The sequence below is a fragment of the Pelodiscus sinensis genome, chromosome 1 (assembly GCF_052426305.1).
Source record: "Pelodiscus sinensis isolate ZL-2025 chromosome 1, ASM5242630v1, whole genome shotgun sequence".
In the NCBI taxonomy this organism is placed as follows: Eukaryota; Metazoa; Chordata; order Testudines; family Trionychidae; genus Pelodiscus; species Pelodiscus sinensis.
The window spans coordinates 91,836,879-91,861,745 of record NC_143052.1 but is presented as its reverse complement, the minus strand read 5'-3'; the positions used below and the strand labels follow the sequence as shown (position 1 = coordinate 91,861,745).

The following is a 24,867-nucleotide window of genomic DNA, read 5'->3' as shown; positions in this document are numbered from 1 at the left end:
ATTAAATCGGAAAATGGGCCGCAATTGGCCCGCGGGCCAGACTTTGGACATGCCTGGTCTAGGCTTACTGGTTAATCATTTAAAGAACTATACGCTAACATCCCTAGTTGCTATGCATCTAGCACTGAACATCCACCTTGCCCCACAAAAAACTGCAGTTGTTCAACCCAACTTTTGTCTCACTGGAACACCCCTTCTGGTCAAAGCAAGGGAGAGGGCAGCTGGCGTAAGGAATGTTTTCAGACTAGCTCAAGTTTCTACTTCTTCTCAGCAAAGTTTCCAGCCTCACTTCAAGGTCAGAAGGTTACACATTTCTCAATGACGCAGGCTCCCTTTGTGAGGGAGTCACTCTCAGACACTAAATCAAAGAGTGAAGAAAACACAAGTCACTGCTTCTCTCTCTGGAAATGCTGGAGGAGTACAGCAGTATACCACTCACTTTGCCAATGTGAGAGAGTGTCCCAAAATTAAAGACAAAAGGACAAAAAGTACAGTGCAGGAAGCTTAGCTTGATGTAAAATGTAAGTGTCTGAAACAAATTAAGCTGGTGCACCTAATTTTTAAAGCAGTGCTTTGCAGCGCTCCATGATCCGCACTGACTGCCTATTTGTTTCCAGGTAAAGTTTGAGTTAGTGGCTTCAACCTCTAATGCCCTAAACTATTTGAATTTTTCCTAGATAAGAGACCACCTTCTTCTACATCTTAGACTGCTACTGATGCAGTTAAGCTTCAAGCACAAACTGGAGTCCAGACTTTAGATTTAGGAGCAGTGGCTGGCTATAGAGCTTTCTCTACAAAGAGCTGGAATCTGCTCTCTTGATATGAAGTAGCTTGGGGTACATTGACCTTCAAGACATGCTGCAAAATGTATCTGTTTGAGCTTTGGTGGAAGTAGGAGAATAAGGCTAGAAAGAGTTCTCTTGTGGATCAACCTTTAAGAGGATTGTTAGCAGGATATAATGCTGACTTCAGTTTAATTTGGTGCTTTTTGTAATTTATGTATAAAGGCATTTAGTATTATATAGATGCCTTATGCATTCTTTTATAAAGCAAAATTATAATCAGAATTTAAAGGGCAAAATTTACCAGGGATGACACAGATGAAAGCAAAATCTGAATCTAAAATTATGAGCAACAGTTTGGATGACAGATCTAACAATAGAGAACCTGTAACAGAAATGGAAGTGGTCAACATCAGTCCTTTCCCAGTCTCTCAGTGGCCAGTGAGTTTTCATTGTGGACAGAAAACGAGAACTTGTGCCATCTTTCAGAATGGTCAACTCTTCTTCAAAGATGTGCCAAGAAAGTGAAAGGACTCCTCAGGGCAGGGATAAGATGAAAGAGACAACAGCAGAAATCTGTTTCTTAGACTTTGTCTATGCAGGCAAGTTACAGCACAGTAAAATTAGCTCCCGGCACTGTAACTCCTGAGGTATCCACACTGGCAAGGCAGAGTGCGCACTAACTCCGCAATTGCTGCGCTTTAGGTAAACCCCTTAGATGGAAAGCATAGAATACATGCATCTGACGAACTGGGTCTTTGCCCACGAAAGCTTATGCTCCAACACTTCTGTTAGTCTATAAGGTGCCACAGGACTCCTAGAACTGGAATGTGCATGCCATCTATCACCCCTCCACAGTTAAGAAAGCCCACTTGGGCAAGCCACCCAGAATGTTATGAACATTGCTCAGAGTCTTTTGAAGCCGGATGAGATTAATGGCCCTGCACATTTCCATCAATGAGTCCAATGGTCGAATTTCCCACCCCAAACTGATTGGTGACCAACTGGTAACTGTCTGGAGTAGCAAGCTTCCCCAATGCAATGACCATGGGTTTCTCCAGCAGCAAGGCAGCTCTCATTCTTGTGTCCTTGCACTGCAGAATGGAAGTGAGCTCATCACAGAGTCTCATGAAAGTGGCTTTCCTCATCCAAAAGTCCTGCAGCCACTGCTTATCTCACACTTGAATGACAATGTGATCCTACCACAGTGTTTATTTCCTGAGCCCAAAAGTGGCATTCCATCATGGTCAGCACCTCCACAAATGCCAGTGGTCACCAGGATGAAATGCAATGCATCATGGGTACTGGGACAGGACCCAGGCTGCCCCATGATCACCCCTCTCCCCCAACCTTCCCACAAGCCTCTGCATCAGAAAATGAAGAGATGCTCTACGGGACAGCTCCCCCGAGTATTCTGCAATTGTGATTGTGCAATTACACTGGCACTTGACTGTGAACACAACAGCAGTTTCCCTGCAGCACTCTATGAGCAGCACTGTACATCAGTGAAGATACCCAGTGTGTCAATTAAACTAAAGGTGTAGCCAAAAGGTTTCCTTTCCTATGATGGAACTCTTGAGAGCTAAAAGGTATTCTAAATAAGACTTTATGCAGCATAAGCATCTATTTCAGGGATGGGGAACCTTTTTTGGGTCAGCTGCCACACACAAATGAGACAAAAGCCACCATACTGATCTGGCCCCTAAGAAAGAAGTAAAACCTCTTCACAGACATGGACCAACTGAGAAACAGAGGGATACTCCCCTCACCTCAGAGGACGGAGAGGGAGGCACTGCGGCTCAGGGCTTACCCTCAGGGCTGGATTAACTCTTCTAGAGGCCTGGGGGTAGTGGATTTTATGGGGACCCCCCACCAAGTCTCTGGGTGGGGTCATAAGTGAGGGGTTCAGTGTGTGGGAGGAGGCTGCCAGAGAGCAGGCTGGGGTTTAGGGATGTTAAAATGCATTTATTTTGGAAAACACATAACCAAAATAATTTTTCAGTGGTTGCACATGGGGGGGACAGGTGGCTCTGATGGAGCTGGTGCATGTGAGGAGCTGGCTTTTAAGCTCCTACGAAGCTGCCTCCCCTCCTCCTCCCACCTTCCCTACTCCCCCGCCGTGTTGCCTGAGCTATAGATAGTTATCTTTTATTTATTTAGCACTTTTCATCTTGAAAATTAAAGATATTAAAAATTTATTTAGAAAGATCATTTCCTGTCACTAACAAATACTCAGCTTGGAGGTGAAGCTAGCCACTTACCAGTGTTCCATACATGACAGCTGAGGAGAGGAACTGAAGAATTGTATTTCCTGTGCTTGCACTAGAAGAAAATTTAAAGCCAGCCAAGTATAATATCCAGAATCATACTTTGGCCAGGATGTTAGCACTAATGTCCACTAATTCATGAAAAGACTGCTAAAAGGATCTTTAAGTGAGCATGTGTCTCCATATCTTACTCTCAATGAAAAAAAAGTCTGCAAAGGTGGGCCAATTTGAGCCTAAACTAGTTTGAGTGTCTTTAAACACTATCCCCCCCCCCACACACACACACACTCTACCCCAAAAGACGGCTAGAGATAACTTCATAGAAATAAGTTTGAACAGTCTAATCTACTTTTTAAAAATAAGTTCACTTTCATCTGTTAAACAGCCTTTTTGTCCACCACCTTATAAAATGTTCTTAGAGGATGAATCAATTAAGACAGAATTCGCATGTGTTAAAAAGGTCTCAATCGCCTAAGGATGTAGGACAACAGAAACACTGAACAAAGTTTAATACATCTTCCAAAAAAAGAAATGTGAAAGATTTAAGTGAGGCGTTCCCATGGAGTATTGCTGCTAAGATAAGGACTGCCTCCTTTTCAAACATTAAGAAAAGTCAGATTTGAAGAACACTGAATTCAAGCACACCTCCCCCACTCCCATTTAACACAAAGAACAAACCAAGAACTAATACAATAGAGAAGAGTGTTCTTAAATAGGAAGGGTGTCTAAATTACTTTAAAGGATCCAAAGATAATAGATTTCACCACCCTCTACTGTCACAATATGACCATTTCCTTACACCAGGCATGTCCAAAATCCAATTGCGGCCCGTGTTCCGGTTTAATACGGCCCCACAGGTAATTTGGCAATATCTATCTTTTATGGCCCCCAACGAATCCATATGTATTGAGATGAATACATTGTAAAATCTCAGTTAATGTCAGTTGGTCTACATCAGTTATAAATATATTTGGACACAACATGTATACTTGGTGTTATGTTCCTGTTCATAGTTTTTGAACTTAAAAGTTGACAGACAACCTTTATTACCAATAATATGTAATGTGCTTTACAATGTTCCTGACATATATTTCAGCTTCCTGGATTTTTTTTTCCATCTGGCCTTCAGATATGAAAGGCAGAGTGATTTAACACCTGTTTAGATTTGTCATCCATGTGACAAAATGAAAAGTATGCCGTTTGCAATAAACTTTGCATAAAATAGTTAATTTGCATTTAATTTTAATGGTTCAAAGAATGTCAGGCAAAATGGTTGGCCCTCACGCATGTTCACTTCATCAAATCTGGCCCTCTTTGAAAAAAGTTTGGACACCCCTGCCTTACACGAAACATCTCACTATTAAGCAGGAGAAACTGCCAAAAGTAACCAGTAGAAGGGAACACTGACCATAAGACTTGCTGCCCAACCATATTTGCTCGACAGTGTCACATTTTTATGGGATTGTCTGGTTTTGTAAACCAGACTGACAGGACATACTATATCCATGTCTATGGTGACATTAAAAATTTGTGGCTGGCCCATGCCAGCTGACTCAGGCTTCGGCTAATGGGCCGTTTAACTGCAGTGTAGATGTTCAGGCTCAGGCTGCAACCCAGGTGCTAGGACCCAGCAATGCGAGGTGCCAGAGCTGGGACCTTAGCTGAGTCAGCAAACATGGGCCAGCTGCAGGTGTCTAATTGCAGCAGACATATTCTATGCAACCCAGGAGATTATAAATTATCAATCCACTGGGTATTTATATTTTAACAAGCTTGCAAGCAGGGACAGACATGAGCTAAGACAACAATGGTAACCCTAACATCACTAACAGACCAAATTCAATTGCCTAATAAGTCACTAGGAGCAGATGGTATTCACCCAAGAGTCCTGAAGGCACTCAAATATGAAATGGCAGAAATACTAAGTGGTCTGTAACCTGAAATTTAAAATCATTTTGTGTCAGATAATGGTAGGGTAGCTAATGTGATATCAGCCTTTTAAAAGATCTCCACAGGTGATGCAACTGCAGGTTGGTAAGCCTAACTTCAGCACCAGATAAATTGGTTGAAATTATAGAAAAGAACAGCATTATGAGACACATAGATGAATATGATTTGTTGGGAAAGAGTCAACATGAAAGGGAGTAAAGGGAACTCATGCCTAACCACTCTATTAAAATTTTTTGACAGGATGAGCAAATGTGGATAAGGGTGATTCAATAGTTATAATGCATTTGGACTTTCAGAAAGCAGTAAGAGGGTGCATCTCCAAAGGCTTAGGCAAAATAAGCAATCAGGTGATAAGGAGGAAGGTCCTCTCATGGAACAGTAATTGGTTAAAAGGCAACAAGAGGACAAACAAATGGTCAGTTTTCAAAATGGAGAAAGATAAATAGTAGTACCCCCAACTCTGTATTAGGACCAGTGCTATTCAATATTTGGGGAAAGAGGGGTACAGTGAGGTGGCAAACTTTGCAGATGATATAAATGCTCCAGAACATTGTTTTTTTCCAAGCAACAATTTATAGAATCAAGACCAATTCATATTTGGGTAGTTTATGCCTCCTGGCACCTTTCTGGTCTCTTTTAGCATTGGATTATCATCCCTCTGATCTCAAGGCTCATAATATATTCCCATTATTCTATCTATCTTTTTTACTTAGGTGATGCCTACCCTCACAGTTTTTCACCAAAAGTTTGGTCAGTGATCAAAAAAAGTTCAATAAATTTGTTGTTCCATATTCTCCCTCTATCAGCATACCACGTCCACACTTAGTCTGGGATATTAAAATGCCTATAGTGATCCTGGGAGACTTTGCCAACCCATTAATTCCATGGCTCAAACTGAGACTGTGTCTAAACTACATCCCTTTTTCGGTAAAGGGATGTAAATTGGGCACGTCGATATTGCAAATGAAGTTGGAATTTAAATATCCCACACTTCATTTGCATAATGGAAGCTACCGCTTTTTTCCGAAACGGGGCTTTGAGAAAAAAAACAGCAGTTTAGACAGGAAACTTTCGAAAATAAAACCCTTTTTCATAAGACCCCGTACTTCTCAAAAAATGAGATTTACAGGATCTTTCAAAAAAGGTTTATTGTCAAAAGATTCCTGTCTAAGCCCCATTTCATTATGCAAATGAAGCATGAAATATTTAAATTCCAGCTTCATTTGCAATATCGACGTCCCTAATTCACATGCCTTTACCAAAAAAGGGATGTAGTTTAGATACAGCCTTACTCAAGAAACTTGGATAGCAGTAAGGAGTGGTTCAACCGTAGGTTGAGTAGGTGCAGGGTGACAGTAGAATGTGCATTTGGCAGATTAAAGGTACACTAGCAATGCCTTTATGGCAGATTTGACCTCAATGATGATAATATTCCCATGGTCGTTGCTGTGTGTTGCACATTGCACAATATCTGTGAATGTAGGGGAAATAAGTTTGCTGAGGGGTGGACTGCTGAGACATAACACTTGGCAGGTGATTTCGAGAGACAGCCACGAATGCTTTAGAGGGCCACAAAAGGGGACTATTCGAATCATGAAGGATTTGAAATACCATTTTGAACATAAGAGCAAATAATTAATGTTGCTAGGCTCTGGACTACAGTGATTAATGAAATCAGAGTTTTGCAAGGAAGCATTTGAGATTTTTGTGGCCTAGAATTCTATGTGAGCAAATTATTTAAATGCTTGTTTATCTGTTGCTCTCATCATAATATAGGTGATTCCTTGGGGGCACCGCTGAGAGGACAAGTTGTTTTACAGACAAGGCTACTTAGCCCAAGATTGGGGTCCTTCATTATAAGGCACACCAAATCAGTCACAAAAAGAGCACTTCTGTTCACTACACTGGCCTGAAACAAGTCATACAAGCAAAACCCTTAGACACTCCAGCTTTCCTTTTTCACCACCAGTACCACTCCTTATACAGATGAGAGGTTATTAAAACCAGCTTCACAAAATCCAAACAGGTTCTTCCAGTTCTAAAGGACCAGACATTCCCAGATCAATTTATGCCTCAGATCTTACCCAAAAGACCACACTGTGCCAATTCTTTAGCATCTAAAATCTAAAGGTTTATTAATAAAAGGAAAGGAATTGATGAGAGGAAAATCGTTAAAGGAATCAAGTTACGTACACCAATTGCAAAGTTCTTGGTGCAGAATTGTAGCAGAGGTGGAATAGTCTGCTGTTTTGTAAGTCTCTGGAATACATCCTCTGTTAGGATGGAACATCAGGCTCAATTCATAGCAAAGATGCTTCAGAAATGATGAACTGGAATAAAGACAAAATGGAGGTGCTCTCAGGGTCCTTTTTATATGCTTGCCTATGTAGAGGGAATTGTATTGGTCTTGCTGTATGAAAGCATGTCCCCATGCATGACTCGGTCCTTATTTAGCAAACAGCCATCCCTTGCATGCTGGTCTGAACGTTCACAGCAAAGTTGTCAACCAAGTACTTTTATTCACTTGACTAGCAATCCTTTCACAATAGGTGGACCACAACAACTGATCTGTCAGTCAGAAGCAAACATTTGAAATCCAAGTACTAAGCCAAGTCTCATAACTTCAAATACAAAAATGATACATGCATACAAGCAGAACAAACAGAATTACAGTGAATTACAAGCTCTTCATAGACAACTTATTTGGCCCACTTTGTATTTGTTGCAATTGTAATAGTGGTTGCAACCATGTCTAGTATGGTCATCTCAAAAATTCAACACCACCACCGTCATCTGCTATCACAATTTGCTGGAGAGAAATAATGATTTATTTTAAAATGTTGCTTTTATTGCACAAAAACGACAACAAATTATACACACACACACATATATATTTAAAGGAAGAGGAGGTACCAAGGCAGAGGGCTGAATTTCAAGAGATGTACTTAAGTCCCAAAGACGTCCAGGCAAATGGAACAAAAAGGATAGAGAGAAGTCCCATAGAGAAGAAAGGAACTTGGAGGTGAAGTATGGGGAGGGAGTTCTGAATGTGCTGAAGGGGAAAGCGGGCACAAATCTGCTGAATCTTGGGTGTTATAAGACACTATAAATCTCTATTTGCTTCTCCATATCTTTAATCATTTTCTCCTTTGCATCCCTAATGTAGGCCTCAATTTCTTTGTCTGTCTTGCCTTCAATTTCCTTTCAGTGTCTGTGTTCCCTGTTTTCAGCAACTGAGCATTGAATCACCTCCAGGAACAAGTCTTTCTTGCTCCATCCCAGGCACTTTCTTATTGGTACTGGCACTCCATCATTGTGTAGAGGGTGCCTCAAGGTCACATCTGCAGAAGCATAATGAACAATACACATAAGTACACACACAACAATACAGAAAAATATCCCTCTAGTAACATACAAATCACTCATTGACCCTTGACAAATATATATGCCAGCGAACACCGGAGGCCTGGTTAAGTTTACTCCAGGGTGAGAAGCCTTGTTTAGGGAGCTAGCCAATATGAAAGTCATGGTACAGTCAAACAGGGACAATATTGGAAATTCCCACCCTTTTCCACAGGTAGATATCATTGTACCAGATCTTACTCCTGAGGGTAAGCAGAGTAAGGTTGCATCTATTACATGCTTGTGACTTCTACTTGGTCCCTATGCTGCTTGAATCCCTAAACAAATGATTGAAGAATGGCACGGGAAAGTTTCTTTCAATGTGGGAAAGAGCAAAGCAGGTCTGCCAAGGAATCTTCAGCAGAGGATTGCAGAATACCTGCAGTAAAGCTTCCTAGCATTCTCTGGAGAATTCCTGTGAAATCTCTGTGTGCATCAGCCTGTTCCACCACAGGGAAGAACCCAACACACAGAAACATAGCCATATCTAAGCCCTCAAACCCACCTCCACATTTCAAAGGGAAACCACTTACCAAGAATCTCCTCTCCTGCTTCTTGCTCTCAGGATTGCAATTGCTGAGACATCTCTGGAACGGCGAACAATCCTGACTGGATCAACTACTAGGCGACCCTGCTGTTTGCACCACACTGTCACATGCCGCATCCTCTTTGTCAATGAATTTGTCCTCCAAGCTAGGCCCACTTTCTGCTGGATTTAGCACCATCAAAATATCCATAACACTTTTGGCAGTAGAGATGTGGTCACAGCAGAGGACAGCATACAACTCTATAAAAAACGGCAAGTCTGGACACAGCACAGGAGTGACAGTTTGTCTCCCTTGCCTTCTGATGTGTGCCTCAACTCCTTAATCTTTTCTCTGCACTGCAGCGCATCCTGATCAGAGCCCTTTTTGTGCTACCTTTCCATAAAGATTGAAATTCCTATAGCTGGGACTGCACAGCCTCCTCTTCACAGATCCAGCATATTCACAGTGGTCCAAGCAGGAAAGCATTTGCTATGTGGAGCTGCCACGGTCAGCTGGAAAGAGGCAAAGTGAGCTCTTCACACCAAGCAAACAGGAAGCGGAATTTTAAAAATTTCCAGGGGTTTAAAAGTTTAAGGGCAGAGGGTTGGTTACCTGGCTGCAAGACAACAGAGTTAAAACTGCTGATCAGACTGATCATGACAGGCACTGTGGAGCACAGCTTCCAAAAATCAATTACAACAATTAAAAAAAAATCAAGTAGGGTGTCTACATGGGCCCTTTGACAACAAAACTTTTGCATAAAAGACAGAGCTTCATAAAGGTGGTTTTATTTTGCAGCTGAAAACTAAAAACTTGGCAGCATAAATAATGCCTTAATCTTCACATCCCTCCAGATTTTATTAATGTTGTGACACTCAGACATTTCATTGTAGTCTCTCTTTTGCATCTAACCTTAGGCCTAAGGCTTTAGAGAGGGCCACACTACAGTAAGCACTGACATTCATTCCCTCAACTCTATCCACCTGAACCTTTCATCCTTTACTCATTTCTCAGGCTCACTTCTACTATCCTTGTTTGTATGAACTCATCCCACTCCCCTTTTTCCTGCTTAACATTTTAAAGCAGTGGTTGACCTGGCCAAAGGAGGTCTGTCATTTCAGACCGAGTGGTGATCAGTTTATATCTCTTATACCACACAGGTTAAGAATACCAAGGAATTGCCTCATCACTGCATGATGCTTCCAGGTGACCCAGCCATCTGGTTTATGTCATATCCAAGCACTCTTCAGATCAGGTGTTGGCAATCTTTTCAACCCAAATTACATCAAAATTCAGAACACATGGTCAACAAAGAGCCATATAAGAATGCAGAAGTCAGGGGAGGGATTTGGGGGGGGGCCTCAAGGTGGGGGGGGGGGCTGCAGGAGTCAGGACAAGACTTGGGGGCTAGGGCAGGGGATGTGGGTGCAGGAGTCAGGGCAGTGGCTGGGGGGCTGAGGCAGGAGTGAGCAGGGGGTTGGAAGGTATGGGGGCTGAGAGCAGGAAGTTGGGGTGCAGAGTAGGGGGGCCAAATATGTGGTAGGGCTTAGTGCAGAGAGGGTGTAGAAATCAGGGGAAGGGGCTCAGGGCTGGGGGCTGAGAGGGCTTACCAGGGCTGTCCGCTGTAGCAAAGATGGTGCTGCTCCGAGGGATAAGGGGACAGTTTCTGAACACACCCAGCATCTCCTCAGGGGGGCAGTAGTTTCTGGCCCTCTCCTGGTGTGTCCTGGGGCAGGGGGATAGTGGGCTGTAGCTCCCAGTTGACCACTCTGTCTCTTCTGAGGTTGGGAGGTAGCTACTGCGCCCCACTCCCCAGCATCACTTGGAGGTGGGGAGAATGCCAGGCCATAGTTGATAGCCCCCCAATTTGTCCTGGAGGCTGGGGAGCTGTCTGCCAGGCCACAATTTGCAGCTCCTGGCATGTCCTGGAGGGGCAGGAGTTCGTGGCTCCCCCTCATGTTCTGGGGAAGAGCTGAAGCTAGGGCCAGGGCCTTCTGGACACTACCCACTGCTCCCAGGGCAGGGCCACGTGCTGGGCCACTGCTCCATGTGCCAGGACTGAAGCCAGGGCCACAGCAAGCCCAGCTTCAGCTCCAGCAGCCGTCCACCATCCAGCCTGGCATCCACTGACCCTGTGGCACAAGAGCTAGACCCGGAGCTAGAACCCAGGCACCAGTCCCAGGAGCAGCTAGCTGCACTGCAGACCGGCTTTAGCTCCAGCAGCCACCCGACAGTCTGCCAAAAGAGAAATATTTGGTTCCCTTGCAAGTCATATTTGGCTTGCGAGCCATAGGTTGCCCTGCTTTAGATGAAGGAACAAACAAAATCCCAGAGGAATCCCATAATTCCCAGTAAAGAGAAGAGTCACTGTCAAAGTTTTGGGGAAAAAAGCCACATTTCATCTGCACCCAAGGGAACTTTCCTAATTTTAGGAAGCTTTGCTTTATTCTATGGATTCACACATAGGCATCTAGTTATTATGGCCGTTTGTTTTAACTATAAAAAATACTAAATCCTAGTAAAAACAAGGTACAGGTATTTTTCACTAGTGTAGTTAGCTAAGGTGAAATTAAAGTGTCTTCTCTCCAGTAAGGTTTTACATCAAGTTATCTAGCTTGATTTAAAACTTTATTTTTGTGCAGTGCCAGAACTGGTCTTGTTCTCTTGCTGTGTGTGTCTTGTATAGAACCAAGCATATTACTAGGACTTAAATACTGACAAGAGGGTAACATTACAAGCATATCATGGGAATGGCCAGACAAGTATAGGACCTAAGGCAACTTTTGTGCATTTAAGGATAGCTGCAAGTACCTCCCATAAAACAGCTATCATAATTTCACCATGCCCCTACTCCTACAGGTTCCAGGTTCCTGCTTTCTTCTCTCCACCTCACGGAGACATGCTGTAGAACTGTGGTATCCAACACACTAGCCACATGTGGCTATTTGGCCAGTTGAGTGTGACTAGTTTACTATAGCAATAGTCACTATGGCGGTTACTGCTTCAGAACTGGTTGGACACCACAGCTGTAGAATCAAATCCCCTTGCTGAGGGGGAAAGCACACCTGTGCCAGAACTGAAAAATTCTTCCTGCTTTGGGAGAAGGCCGTCGGATAAAGGAAGATCGCTCAATATCACTTACTCTTTAGAGAAACTAAAAAACCAGGGAGAGAGCAAACTATGATAGAAAACTTAAGCAATATGAGCTATTTAAAAAACAAACTTTTAGAAATTGCTTTGTAACAAAAGAAAAAAAGAATAATGAAAGATACATTCAGAGTCACTGCCCCACCAGAAGGTGGAGAAAGTAGTTTTACAAAACATAGTTAGAAGACAGGTTTTTTAAATTATCTCTTCCCTCCTTTATTAGGAGCACTGCTAAAAAAATACTGTAAATCAAGACTTCTAGACTGTTGATAATTTCCATGGATTCAGTAAATCACCTACCTAAGGTCACTATCTCTGTGACAGTTTCTCCATCTATAAAGTGAAGGAACTTTACCTGACAGGCATTTTGGGAGACTTCATATTTGCAAAGTATTTCGAGATCCTCGAAGAAAGTTATGGAAGGGCATCATATTTTTATGGACAGGTATCAAGTCTCATCTATCTTGACTAATCCTCGTCCCTGGAGTCACAATTCTGTACAACATCTCAAACATTTCTAGCAGCCGACTGTGATATCACAAGAGGAAGATGACATCATCTTGGCAAAAAAGCTACAAAAATACATTAACTCTTAGGGAAACTAGAGATCCTATGTAAGCAATAAAGGAAAGGTGAGGAGAGGTGGAAGACAGAAATAGAATTTTTTTCAAAACAACGTAATTCAAAGTTTCCCAAGAAGTATCAACAGTATTTCTGGATCAGACATTAAAACCAAGTAAAAACTAACTGAATTAAACAATCAGCTAACAGTTAAACAGAATAGGTGGGCTTGGCTCAAATGGAGTCTCTTTACTACACAGCCCTAAGCTTGGTAGGTATTTGCTGATTCTCAAGAGCCAAAGACCTTAATTTATTGAAATATGGGGTGGGAGAAGAGGAATGAAAGATATTCAGCTAAGTGCACACTTTACAGCACTAACTTTTTGGCTTAGGGGTATGCACCCTCTCCCCCTGCAAGCTACAGAGCTATTAAGTGCCAGTGTGAACCAGGGTACAGCACTGGGAGTCATGCTCCCAGCACTGTTAGCTACTCCCCTCATGGAGGTGATTTATATAGTGTGTTGAGAGTGAGCTCTGCTTTAAACTTTTAAGTGTTTTCAAAATCTTAGTTTCTTCATATTAAAATCTCAAACCACTCAAAATATAACATTCTGTTTGCACCATCTTCAATTGCACATGAAGTCATCACATTTCTGTCTCTAGGCCTGTTTTATGCACCTTCTTCACACACTGTAACTAACTGCCTGGCATATAAAACATATCCTATTGAATATTGCTAGAGTATTACCTGATTGGACTGCCATCATCAGCTTCTCTGGTTCTAGTAGAGTCATGTTGGTCCCCTTCTCAACAGCAACAATGCATTTAAGAAAAGACACCGGAATCTTGAATTCAGACTTGTCCAAAAGTTCCACAAAGCACACACCTTTGAATGCTGTCAACTCTAGTGACAGAGAACTCAGTCCTTTTCCCTGCACAGTTCTTGGCTTATTCACTCTACAGACAAGTTGGGACAGCCCAAAAATCAATTAACTGGTAGGAGGAAAATGAATACTCAAGCTGGAACTTAAGATGTTTGGTTTGCAACAATAAGCTCCACCCCATGCTGCAAATTGAGGGATGAGGGAGGGAAGAAGAGACTCCCAGAAAAGCATACTGACAGCTTTTCCCTTTTGAAAAAGGAAGCTGAGATTTCGTATGAACTTCATATTCCCTAAAGAGCTGATGATGAAGCAATTTCATTCCAAGAACAAGATGACCTTGCATTAACATAAACAGAGACATTGGTAACTTGGAACTAACACCACTTTAAAAAAAACCACAATTTGCGGCACAAGTCTGCCACATTATGTGTGGTGATATTTACAGATAGGAAGAAAAATCAATTAAGGAAGTTGGTAATGTTCCCTCTACTCCACCCTGCTTTCTGCTAAACACAAGGTACTAAAAACTCCAGGGTTAGAACTTTTTAAAATAGAGTTAAAACTTGGTTTTTTAAAATGTGTTCTTTCTTCCTCCCGCCTCCAATCTCTACCATTCTAGACTATGGCTTCCCTTTAATTTTCTACTTCTTCAACAGCAATAAGGGTTTAACGGTTTCCCATGCTCCAGTTAGGGATTTGAAATTTTAACCATGTACATGGTTACTCAATGAGCCTGGGCTTATGGGTTAATGTTCATATTTACACACAGACGCCCGATACGTGCAGGCAGCTGGCTCTGGGGAACCGCCTGCCACCCTGCACTGTGGCCTCTGATAGTGGATACACAGATACTTTACTGCACACATTTTAACATTCCTACCCTCAGATGATGCACTGTAAATGGTCCAAAGTGGAGGCAGTGAAGAAGAGGGAGGAATACTGAATATTCCTGATAATAGACTGGATAATTTTCACTCAGTTCATGACTCTGGCTTCCAAACCAAAGTAAATTTCAATTTTGGTCCCTGAACCAAGAGTCTGAAGTAATTTCATAGATTGCTAATTAAATTATCTTAATGAACTAAGTCCAATTCTTCTGTCCCAAGAAAAGCTCTCCATTGTTTCCCATCTTCATTATCCCCCCATGACAAGTGGCATTTCTCATGACTGTTTCTGGCAGATGGCCTAATTGTTATATTCGGATCAAAAACATATTAGGCACCACATAGACAAAGGCATGGCCTCACCTTTAGACTTCAAATTCTTTAGCTTAGGCCAGAGTCTCTACTCTAGCAGAGCTGTACTCAGCTCCAGGACACCTGGTTTGCAAAGGTGCCTTTGCATCTCCTACATTCTGACTCTTTAACCAAGTCTATGTTGTCCAACTCTACTATACACCACAGTAACATGCTGTCACTCCCCCATGTGGACACTTGGGCTATGTCTAGACTGCAAGTCTCTTTCAAAAGAGGCTTTTTCAAAAGATACTTTAGAAAAATCCTCTTTCGAAAAAGAGCATCTAGACTATAATCAGTCCTCCTCCTCCACCCCCACCCCGAAAGAGAGCACCCAGGCAGTCTGTATGCTCTTTCGAAAAAGCACAGTTTGCATTACATGGTGCCTTTTTTCGAAAAAAGCACTTTCGAAAAAAGGTGTTCTTCCTCGTAAAATGAGGTTTTCTGCGATTGAAAAAAACTGCTGTGTTCTTTTGATTTGCTTTCAAAAGAATGTGGCAGCAATCTAGACGTAGGGGAAGTTTTTCCGAAAAAAGGCCACTTTTTTTGAAAAAACCCTTTAGTCTAGACATACCCTTGGATACAAAATAAAAGGTTCCTAGTTCATGTTTTGTTAGTCTTTAAGATGCTATTAGACTATTTGTTGTTGTTGAAGTTTTCACATAAACAGTTCTCTTCAAACAGGATTATACTAATACAAGATAGCATCCTTGTAGTTGGCATCGCCAGCATCCACATGGGGGAGGTACAGTGCAGCATTTTGGTACCCACTGCTATTGACATCCACCCCTACAGACTGAACTGCAGTAGACACATGCAGTAAATTAAAATGATCTCAAAGCAGCTCTTACTCCAGAGGTGGGCAAAATACAGCCTGCATCCCCAGGACAATCTTGCAGCTCCCAATGGCAGGAAATGGGTCAATGGGAGCTGCCTGTTTGCAGGGCAGGTAACATGTCAAGTACCGCTCCCCCTTCCAGGGCTCTAGGTAACACATGGTCCCCATGGCTAGGTACTCAAGTGGCATGCAGGAGCATGGATGGCAGAAAGCCTTCCTGAGGGACATGCTGGCTGCTGGCCCAGATCTGCCTAGGTATGCATCTCCCAGCCAGGACGTGCCTCTGGCACCGCATTTCCCCCACTCCTTCTCCATCCAACTACCTGCCTCTGACCACCACTCACTCTTGCCCCAGGTCACCACCCAAACACACTGTACCCCACTTCTTCCAGGTCATAACTCTCTCCCAGAACCTGCACCCCCATTACACCCCTCCTCCAGGCCAGAATCCTCTCCTGCACCCATACCGCCTCCCAGACATTGTACCCCAAACCCTTGCCCAGATCACAACCCCCTCCCTCACCCAAACACACCCTCTTCTACACTCCCGTCTCCTACCTCAAGTTCCCTTCTGCGCCTAGAAGCCTAAATACCTGTGTCCCAGACCCCACACCGCCTCCATAGAAATGCAGCCCTTTACTACTTACCAAAATCTTGGCATGGTCCCCCATTAAAATATATTGCCCACCCCTGCTACAGATACATGATCTCACTCTTATTTCCACAGAATCCCCTCTTATTCAGTTCACAGAAAGAACAGTGCTCTGGGGATGAATCTGGAGCTGTGTAATGAAGGAAGCAGTTGACCATAAGACCTTCTCTTTTGCATTGCAGAAATTGGAAGGAATGTAGTAAAGAAGACAGAAAATCACAGAAAGAGAAAGGACAATTTCACAGTTACAGTAGATGAATGCTGCTCTGAAAAACTACATACTCAGCATGCCACAGAGTTCCTGTGTGATGCCAGGCAAGTCACTTAAACCACATTTTTCACGGACATTCTTCATTGTCCAGATGCCTGACTTGAGACTCTGGGGTCTAATTTGCTGAAGTATTCAGCAGTAACAGCTACAATGAAAGTCAATGGAAGCTGTGCTTTGAACATATAAGATGCTATATTAAGCCAACCACTGTGCAAAATCAGTTCACTATTAGGCATTTCAAAACTAGACACCCAAAGTCAGTGGATACTTTTGATCTTAAATCTCTAAGCCTCAATTCTCCATCTCTAAAATAGATATACATTTGTTTTCACAACCCCTGTGAGATGGTGTTAGTGTGTGAAGCACAGATTTACTGTCAAGATAAGCACCACTGAAAAGCTATGAGGAAATTAATAATTCTGTCTTCAGAATAAGATTTGAACAGTGTGCAGTAAAGGAGGTCTGGAACTACACACTGACCAATGAGATCAAAATATTGAATAGCTGCTAATTAACTGAGCAAACATTCTGAGCCCCAAGGCCAGGGTCCAATGGAAAACACTGTATGTAAACCTGTAATTAAGACCATATCATAATGCATATGAACAACGGAGTAACACTACCTCATTTTGTAGCCTTTGACTGCTTAACTCTGCAAACTTATTAATGTTCTTTTAACAGCTGTGTATGTAACTTCCTAGTTTTTTAAAAGAGCACACTAAAGAACGTCATTTTACATACACGATTGGTTTGCAGGGCTGAAACATTTAGATCCACCACGCACATTTCTGCCACTTGAGCTACTGGAGTAACTGCTAACAGTAGTAGGCTATCCTTTATGTGACTCAAGAACTACAGGAGATAGGAATGCTGCCAGTGGGTTTCACAGATCTTTGCTGCCAGCAGAGGAATGGAGACACTCAGGGATTCTGGATTTCATTCCACACTGAGGAGTTCCCTAGTTGGCTAGACTTTTTTACCCATCCCAAGCTTGACCTCTTGCCACAACCCCACCAATGTGGCCCTATCCTTTACGTATCCCCACCATTAATTCCTCATCTACTCTGTCCCAGTCTCCACTTCTCAAGCTGTTGATCTTGGTTCCCTTACCCAGTAAGCTCTAATTACATGGGGAGTGGGAAACTAGTTCCCTACCCCATTTGCCAATCTATCTTTTCCCTACTCCACAGTAGCATTAAGTCATCCATGTCTCTACCCATATTACCTGTTCCCATTGGCTCCTAGTCCCATTTTTTGGCTTCTCATGCAATGTAAGTGTCCTCCCTTCTCCCAGCCCTTTATCCAAGTCTATTTCCTCTCCCATTCCCAGTATCACTCCCAATCCTCCTCCAATTGCTCCAGAGACAATCGAGGTAATTACATATCAGTAAGCCTAATTTCAGCCTGAGGTAAACTGGCTGAAACTATAGTAAAGAACAGAATTATCAGATACATGTATGAACATGATTTGTTGGAAAACCCATTACAATCTATATACCCCCCAGACTACAGTGAGAAATTATGCCACACACAAACTGAGGAACCACCAATACAGTATTCTATATAACAAACAGATGAAAAATCAAGGAGCTTTCAATACTAAAGACACTCTCTCAAAAAAAAAAAGTTTCCACGCAAACTTCCTCATGGATGGACTTTACAAAAACTAGATAAGCCACTTACAATGCTCACTTCGCTTCCCAACAGAAAAAAAAAAGTACAATAAACTATCTAATCTCCCACATGCCTCATGGTAGCACAACTTTGGTACCCTTAACTCACCTAACATTGTCAACCTATCTAACCACACTTAGCCCAGCATAAAAGTCCATCCTATCTCTGGGACGCTCTGTCCCACCACTCCCGCACAAATGATTCAGTTCTGCAGTGACCTGAAGCCTATTTTCGCCACCTCCGTCTGAAGGAATATTTCTAACACACCACTGAATATCACAGTGATCCTCAGGATCCCCATTACCAATCCCACAAGAGAAAGATCTCACATGAAGCTGGACTACTAGCTGTCAGGAACACTATCCTAGATGATGCTACCGTGCACCTAGATGCTGAACTATGTGACTTTGTCCTCACCCATAATTATTTCCAATTTGGGGACAATTTATACCTTCAAGTCAGCAGCATTGCTTGAGGCACCCACATGGCCCCACAATATGCCAATATTTTTATGACTGCACTCGAACAACATTTCCTCAGCTCTTGTCCCCTAGCACCTTTTCTCTACATGCACTACATTGATGACATCATCATATGGAACCACAGGAAGGAAATCCTTGAAGAATTCCACAGGGTTTTCAACAATTTCCACCCCAGCATCAAGAGTTTCCACCCCAGCATCAGGACACACAAGAGTTCCACTTCCTTGAAACTACAGTACAGTTAAATGATAGCCACATTTCCACCACCCTATATTGGAAACCTACTGACCACTATTCTTATCTACATGCCTCTAGCTTCCATCCAGGGCACATCACATGATTGATTGTTTACAGTCAGACCCTAAAACACAGCCAGACTTGCTCTAATCCCACAGAGACAAACACCTACAAGATCTTTATCAGGCATTCTTAAAACTTAAATACCCATCTGGAGAAGTGAAGAAACATATTGACAGAGCCAGATGAGTACCCAGGACTGTTTCTTCAAGACAGGTCCAACAAGGAAAACAGAACACCCCTAGTCATTATCTACAGCCCCTAGCTTACACCCCTCCAGCACATCATTGACAATCTACAACCTATCCTGGAAAACAGTCCCTCACTCTCACAGGCCTCAGGAGACAGGCCAGTCCTTGCCCACAGATAACCTCCTAATCTGAAGCAAATTCTTTCCAGCAGCCATACTCTCAGACACACTCACCCAGGAACATACCCCTGCAATAAACCCCAAAAAAATAAATACCAAAAGAAATTACACCATCTGCTCATGAAACTCCCTGCTACAACTCAAGACAAAATCTATACAAACACCTCCACCCTCACCCCCAAATCCCTGACTAGGAGTATTCTGCTGCCCAAGATCCACAAACTTGGAAATCCAATTCTTGCCAGCTCTGCCCATACATCGATACAAGCAACACCATCACAGGACCTAACCACATAAGCCACCACAGCAGAGGCTCATACAACTGCACATCATCTAATGTGATATATGCCATCAATTGCCAGCAATGCCCCTCTGCTATGTATACTGGCCAAACTGGACAGGCTCTATGACAAAGGATCAATGAACACAAGTCTGACATCAGAAATGGTAACACACAAACCTGTAGAGCAGTGGTCTCCAACCTTTTTATACCCAAGATCACTTTTTAAATGTCAGGACAAGCTAAGATCTACCCCATCTCTTCCCCAAAACCCCACCCCTTCCTTGAGACCCTGCCCTCTCCTCTCTATCACTTCCTGTCCCCAGCCCTTACTTGCTCTAACTTGGCTGAAATGGAAGGTGCGGGCTCTGGGGTGGGAATGAAGGATTTGGGTGTGCGAAGGGGTGAGAGATGCAAGCTCTGGGAGGAAATTTGGGTGCAGGAGGAGGTAGAGAAAGAGATGCTGGCACAGGGAGGGGGCTCCAGGCTAGGGAGTGCTGGGACGCTGAGCAAGCCACAGGCTTGTGGATGTGGAGGTGCAGGAGTTTGGGTTGGGGTGTGTGAGGGGGTTCAGGGCAGGGAGGTAGGGAGTATGATGGACTCAAGACACAGATTTACAGTGTGTGGATGGTGCAGGAGGGTTATGACAGAAGACAGAGGATGTGGGGGTGCAGGAGTTTGGGGATGAGAGGGGATCAGGACAGAGGGTTCCAGTGTATGATAGGCTCAGGTTTGGAGTCGGGGGGGGGGGGGGGGGGTGTTGCAGGAGTGTTATGATGCTGCAGCTAGTAGGGTTCCCAGATGGTTTAACCAAAAATATCGACACACTACCCCCACCACCAAAAAAAAGACACTGGGGAAAAAATTGTTGGGGGGGGGGGAAGTGGGGGGAGGAGATGGAGACCAAAGTTGTTGAGCCAAAAAGAGACCCGGAGAGTTAAGCAGATCCAGGTAAGCACCCACGATTTTCGTCTCTTGGCCGGGAAAAAATAAATGCGAAAATAATGGACATTTTAGGTGTCCAGTATTTTCTGATTTTTTTTTTTTAACTGGACAGGAGGCAAAAATACCAGACTGTCCAGATCAATAATGGACGTCTGGCAACCCTAGCGGCCAGAGGGGGCTTGGCCCCAATTGGGGGCTTGTTGGCCAGGCTTCATTTTTAAATAAAATTCGTCAAACACAAAATGTTTCAGCATTGTCTTTATTTATGAGTGGGGAAAACCTGTTTTGAGTCAGGGGTCACTGACCCACAGAAAAAGTCAGTTGGGGCCACACAAGTGAGATGCAAAAAAACCAACTCCTCCAAAAAACCCCAAGCCTCACTAATGGGGCCCCAACTGAGACGTCTCACTCCCCTGGCACTCTAGCCCCAGGCCAGATTAACTCCTTTGGGTTCCAGGGTTAGTGGAATTTGTGGGCCCCTCTACAATCTGAGGTGTTGCCAAAAATGAGGGATCCAGTGTGCGGGACAGAGCTGCCAGAGAGTGGGATAGGGATGGGGGTGCAGAATCTGGATGGAAGACAGTGTACAGGAGCAAGCTGGGGGCAGGTATCTGGCGAGGGGGCAGAGGCAAGGTGCTGGACAGGGTTTGGGCAGGGTGCAGGAAAGTCTGGCCAGGGATCAGGTGTTGGTGGGCGTTTGGGCAGGAGGCAGGATGCTGGTGGGGGCTGGGGGCAATGTGCTTGTGGGGGCAGGAGCAGGGTCCTCATTGGGGGGCGGAGGGGGAGGGAACAGGGACAGCTCGGGATGGTACCTGGGAAAGCTGCAGCTGCGCACCAGGTCTGGATCTCAGGAATGAACGGTGACTGCTCTTCCCCTCCCCCAAATAGTTGGCGCACTTCCTGAAATGCCATGTCTATCATGCACTGGTGACTTCCTTTCCTGTTCCCCTTCCTCCCCCCAAACTGGAAGGTAAGGGAGAAGGACTCTCAGGACTGCTCCAGCTCCAACTGCTCAGGAAGCGCATGGCCGTTGTGCGGAGCGGAGGAGCAGGGTGTGCGCTTCCTGAGCGGTTGGAGCTGGCGCAGTCCTGGGGCTCCTACTCCTCCCTCCCCCACACACAGGAAGGCAGCAGGGGGAAGGAAGTTGGTGGCACACAACAGACCCGCCTTTTCAGGAAACGTACTGGCTGTTTGAGGGAGGGGAAGAGCAGCCCATGTGCTTCCTGAGGCCCCGGACCTGGCGTACAGCTGCGAGACTTCCCCTCTCCCCCACACACACTCCCCGCAGGAAGCCAGCGCTACCTCCATTGTTGCTGGAGGTAGCATCAGCAGGGGCTGCTTCTTGGGGGTGGGAGGAAACGGGGGGGAGCCCCGAATGCCTCGCAACCGACTGGTCATTTGCCCCCTCCCCCCCCCCCCCCCCGATCAACCAGTTGATCGCAATCGACAGGTTGGTGACCACAGCTGTAGGGGGAACATTTTAACCTGCCTGGGCACTCAATGAATTTAAAAGTAGCTATTCTCCTACTAAGGAATTTCACAAGCGAATTACCCAGACACACTGTGGAACTGACCTTCATATGCAAATTTGATATTGTTTCCCTGGGCTTGAACAAAGACATTATTAACTGGATGTCACATTATAAAGCCATCCTTCCAACCATTTAACATCTGATTTACATCAAGAGCTAAGTATGGGACACTTCCAGCCTATTCAATTAGCCTCATTAGCACCAGTACTACAACTGACAAGTACTTTTTCTTCCTCCTTTTTCTGTTATAAATTCTGGGTTCCTGTCATTTCCATTTCAGCTTATCTGAAGAAGTGGGTTTTGCCCAAGAAAGCTCATCATACTATATATTGATTTTTGTTAGTCTCTAAGGTACCACAGGACTCCTCATTGTTTTTAAAGTTACAGACAAACAGATACTCCTCTGAGATGATTCGTTGGGGAAGAGGCAATATGGCTTTGTAAAGGGAAATCATCCCTCATCACTATGTAATAATTCTTTTTGGGAGATGTCAAACAAGTATATGGACAGGGGTGATCCAGTGGACATAGAGTACTTGAACTTCAAAAAGGCTTTGACAAATTTCCTCACTAATGCTCTTAAGTAAGCAGAGACAGGATAAGAGAAGAGGGTCCTCTCATAGGTCAGCAACTGGTTAAAAGACAGTAAACAAAGAACAGGAATACATTATCAGTTTTCAGAATGGAGAGACATAAATAGCAGTATCCCTCTTCCTCCAGACAAGACGCATCCACGGCACAAAATGTTCAGCTCTGCCCTACAGATAGCAAACTTACATCAGCACAGCTCTGCTGATGCAGCTGTGCCACTCACTATAAAATCACTTATGTAGTCACTATGGCTCAGGATGATTTTTTCACACTGAGCAACAAATTTTGCTGATAACGGTAGCATAGATATAAGTGGTAGTATTGTCTGAGTCGCTCAGAGGGACTGGTGTGTGTATAATCTGATCATAAACAGAAGCTATGAGAGGGTCTCCTAGCATGCTCATTGGGGATCATGTTAGTTTTTAAACTCCAGCAAATCTCCACTGATCACATGGAAACCATGATTTTTCAAAGATTTATAATTTAGTCAAATTAGGGCATATTTTCATGGAAAAATGGCAAAAAGGCACATACTTGACACAGAGACCACCCTTTACCAAATTTCAAGTCCCTGCTCCAAAGCACAGAAGCACTGCAGCTTTCCAAAGGTAAGGTAACAAATTAAAAAAAAATCAAAAGCTTTTTCTCTGGCTTTTCTTTCTTTTTGGGGGGTGAGGAGGGGAGGAGGCCAATCAGGGAAATAAATTGTGTTTATATACATATAAATACATAACTATGCAGCCATAATTAACATGATAATGAAAAAGTGTCCCAAGTGACCAATTCCCAAATCTGGGCCTGTCTTATTCAGAGAGCAATCTCCATGTATGAATAAGGACCGTTTTAAATAACCACAGGATTACACACACAGTAGTCACTGTATGTATCACTTTGATACCTGAGAAGTGAAAGACAAATGTAGAGGTAAAGAGAGAAAGGGTAAAGGAGGAAAAGTAGAGAGGCATAGTATAAACCTGAGGAAGTGTTAAAAAAAAAATCATGCTGTGTTCAGTAGTAAACAAAACCTGAAGTTGAGAGTAAGTTTGATAAAGTCAGCACATTAGTTAGTGAAGAATGTTTTTACCATTACTTTGAACTGCCTATTTACTTTCCCTTGTCACTTTTTGACAATGTTTTTTTAATCTTGAGTAATTCCAAAAGACTACATTTCTATGCTGTACAGTAATCCTCATCAATATTAGTCCAACATTTCCACCAAGATCTAGACTTCAAAGAAGCATGAAAAATCGCTGGACAAGTCAGTCTTTTAGGACATGCGTCTGACAACTTCTCTGTTAAATCCAACCAAAGCAAACTGGTTGTTCTAATACCAACATACCATTCTTTTTATTCACACAACTGTGAGGGGACTCCAAGTCCACTTGGAATGTGTGAGAAAGACAAATCAGACCAAACTATGAATTTCCTGCTGCGCACTTGTGTGCATGTGTGAAAGACTCAACATCCTTGGGGCATTTTCCACATTTATATACAAAACAGGGAAGCAAATACCACCTGATAAATACAGGGATTAATGATGGCAACCCCTCCCCCCCCCAAATCCCTACTCAACCTAGAATAAATAAAGTTGGAGAGAATGTTTTGCAAAGGCCACGTCACCATTGATAGCATGGACATTTTTCAAGTACTAATCCCAATTGCTGTTAGCATACACAAGACACTCCTTCAAATTTCTTAAAGGGGATTGTTTACTGCATGATTGTTCTGAAGAAAATACTGTCCATGCTGCATACTAAAACTGTGCTAGCTAAAATTAGGTTGCAAAACTTAAGGTGTGTGCAAACTATACTTGACAACCCTTTTTGAACCTGTTTGTAATAGATATTACTCTGATCAGGGGGTAGGGAGAGTGCGAATACAGAAACATCCACCAGAACTATTCCTTAAATCACACTTAGCACTAATCAGGACATCTAAGATATTTTAACACCTGTAATTTAAAAATTAAGTAGAGGAACAAAGGTGATAGGAGCCCCTTAAAACCATTTAAAAAGGAATTATGATACAATGTCTAGCAGAGTCCTATCTAGGAATGTGAATGGTTAACTAGTTACCCAGTAAACATCACCCTTAATGGGCGATGGTTAACCGTTACCCAGGAGCAGTCCAGTGGGGCTGGAAGTTAGCCACTTCCCCAGGCTGCGGCTTCCAGTTCCTAC

The 24,867-nt window shown here is 43.4% G+C and overlaps 1 protein-coding gene across 7 annotated transcripts in view; it reads right to left on the bottom strand.

Annotated features, from left to right (window-relative positions):
* MRTFA (myocardin related transcription factor A) overlaps positions 1 to 24,867 on the bottom strand; it is a 160,534-nt gene that overhangs the window by 121,223 nt on the left and 14,444 nt on the right. The window contains exon 1 of one of the 7 annotated variants that reach the window (XM_075913270.2): positions 13,385 to 15,100. The exons of 4 other annotated variants lie outside the window; for them this stretch is intronic. In XM_075913270.2, the coding sequence (XP_075769385.1) occupies positions 13,385 to 13,430 (46 nt within the window). In that variant the 5' untranslated portion in view covers positions 13,431 to 15,100. Of the gene's footprint in view, positions 1 to 12,375; positions 13,338 to 13,384; positions 15,101 to 24,867 lie in introns of those variants that run through there. 2 more of the 7 variants (XM_075913291.2, XM_075913284.2) reach the window with 2 other exon arrangements.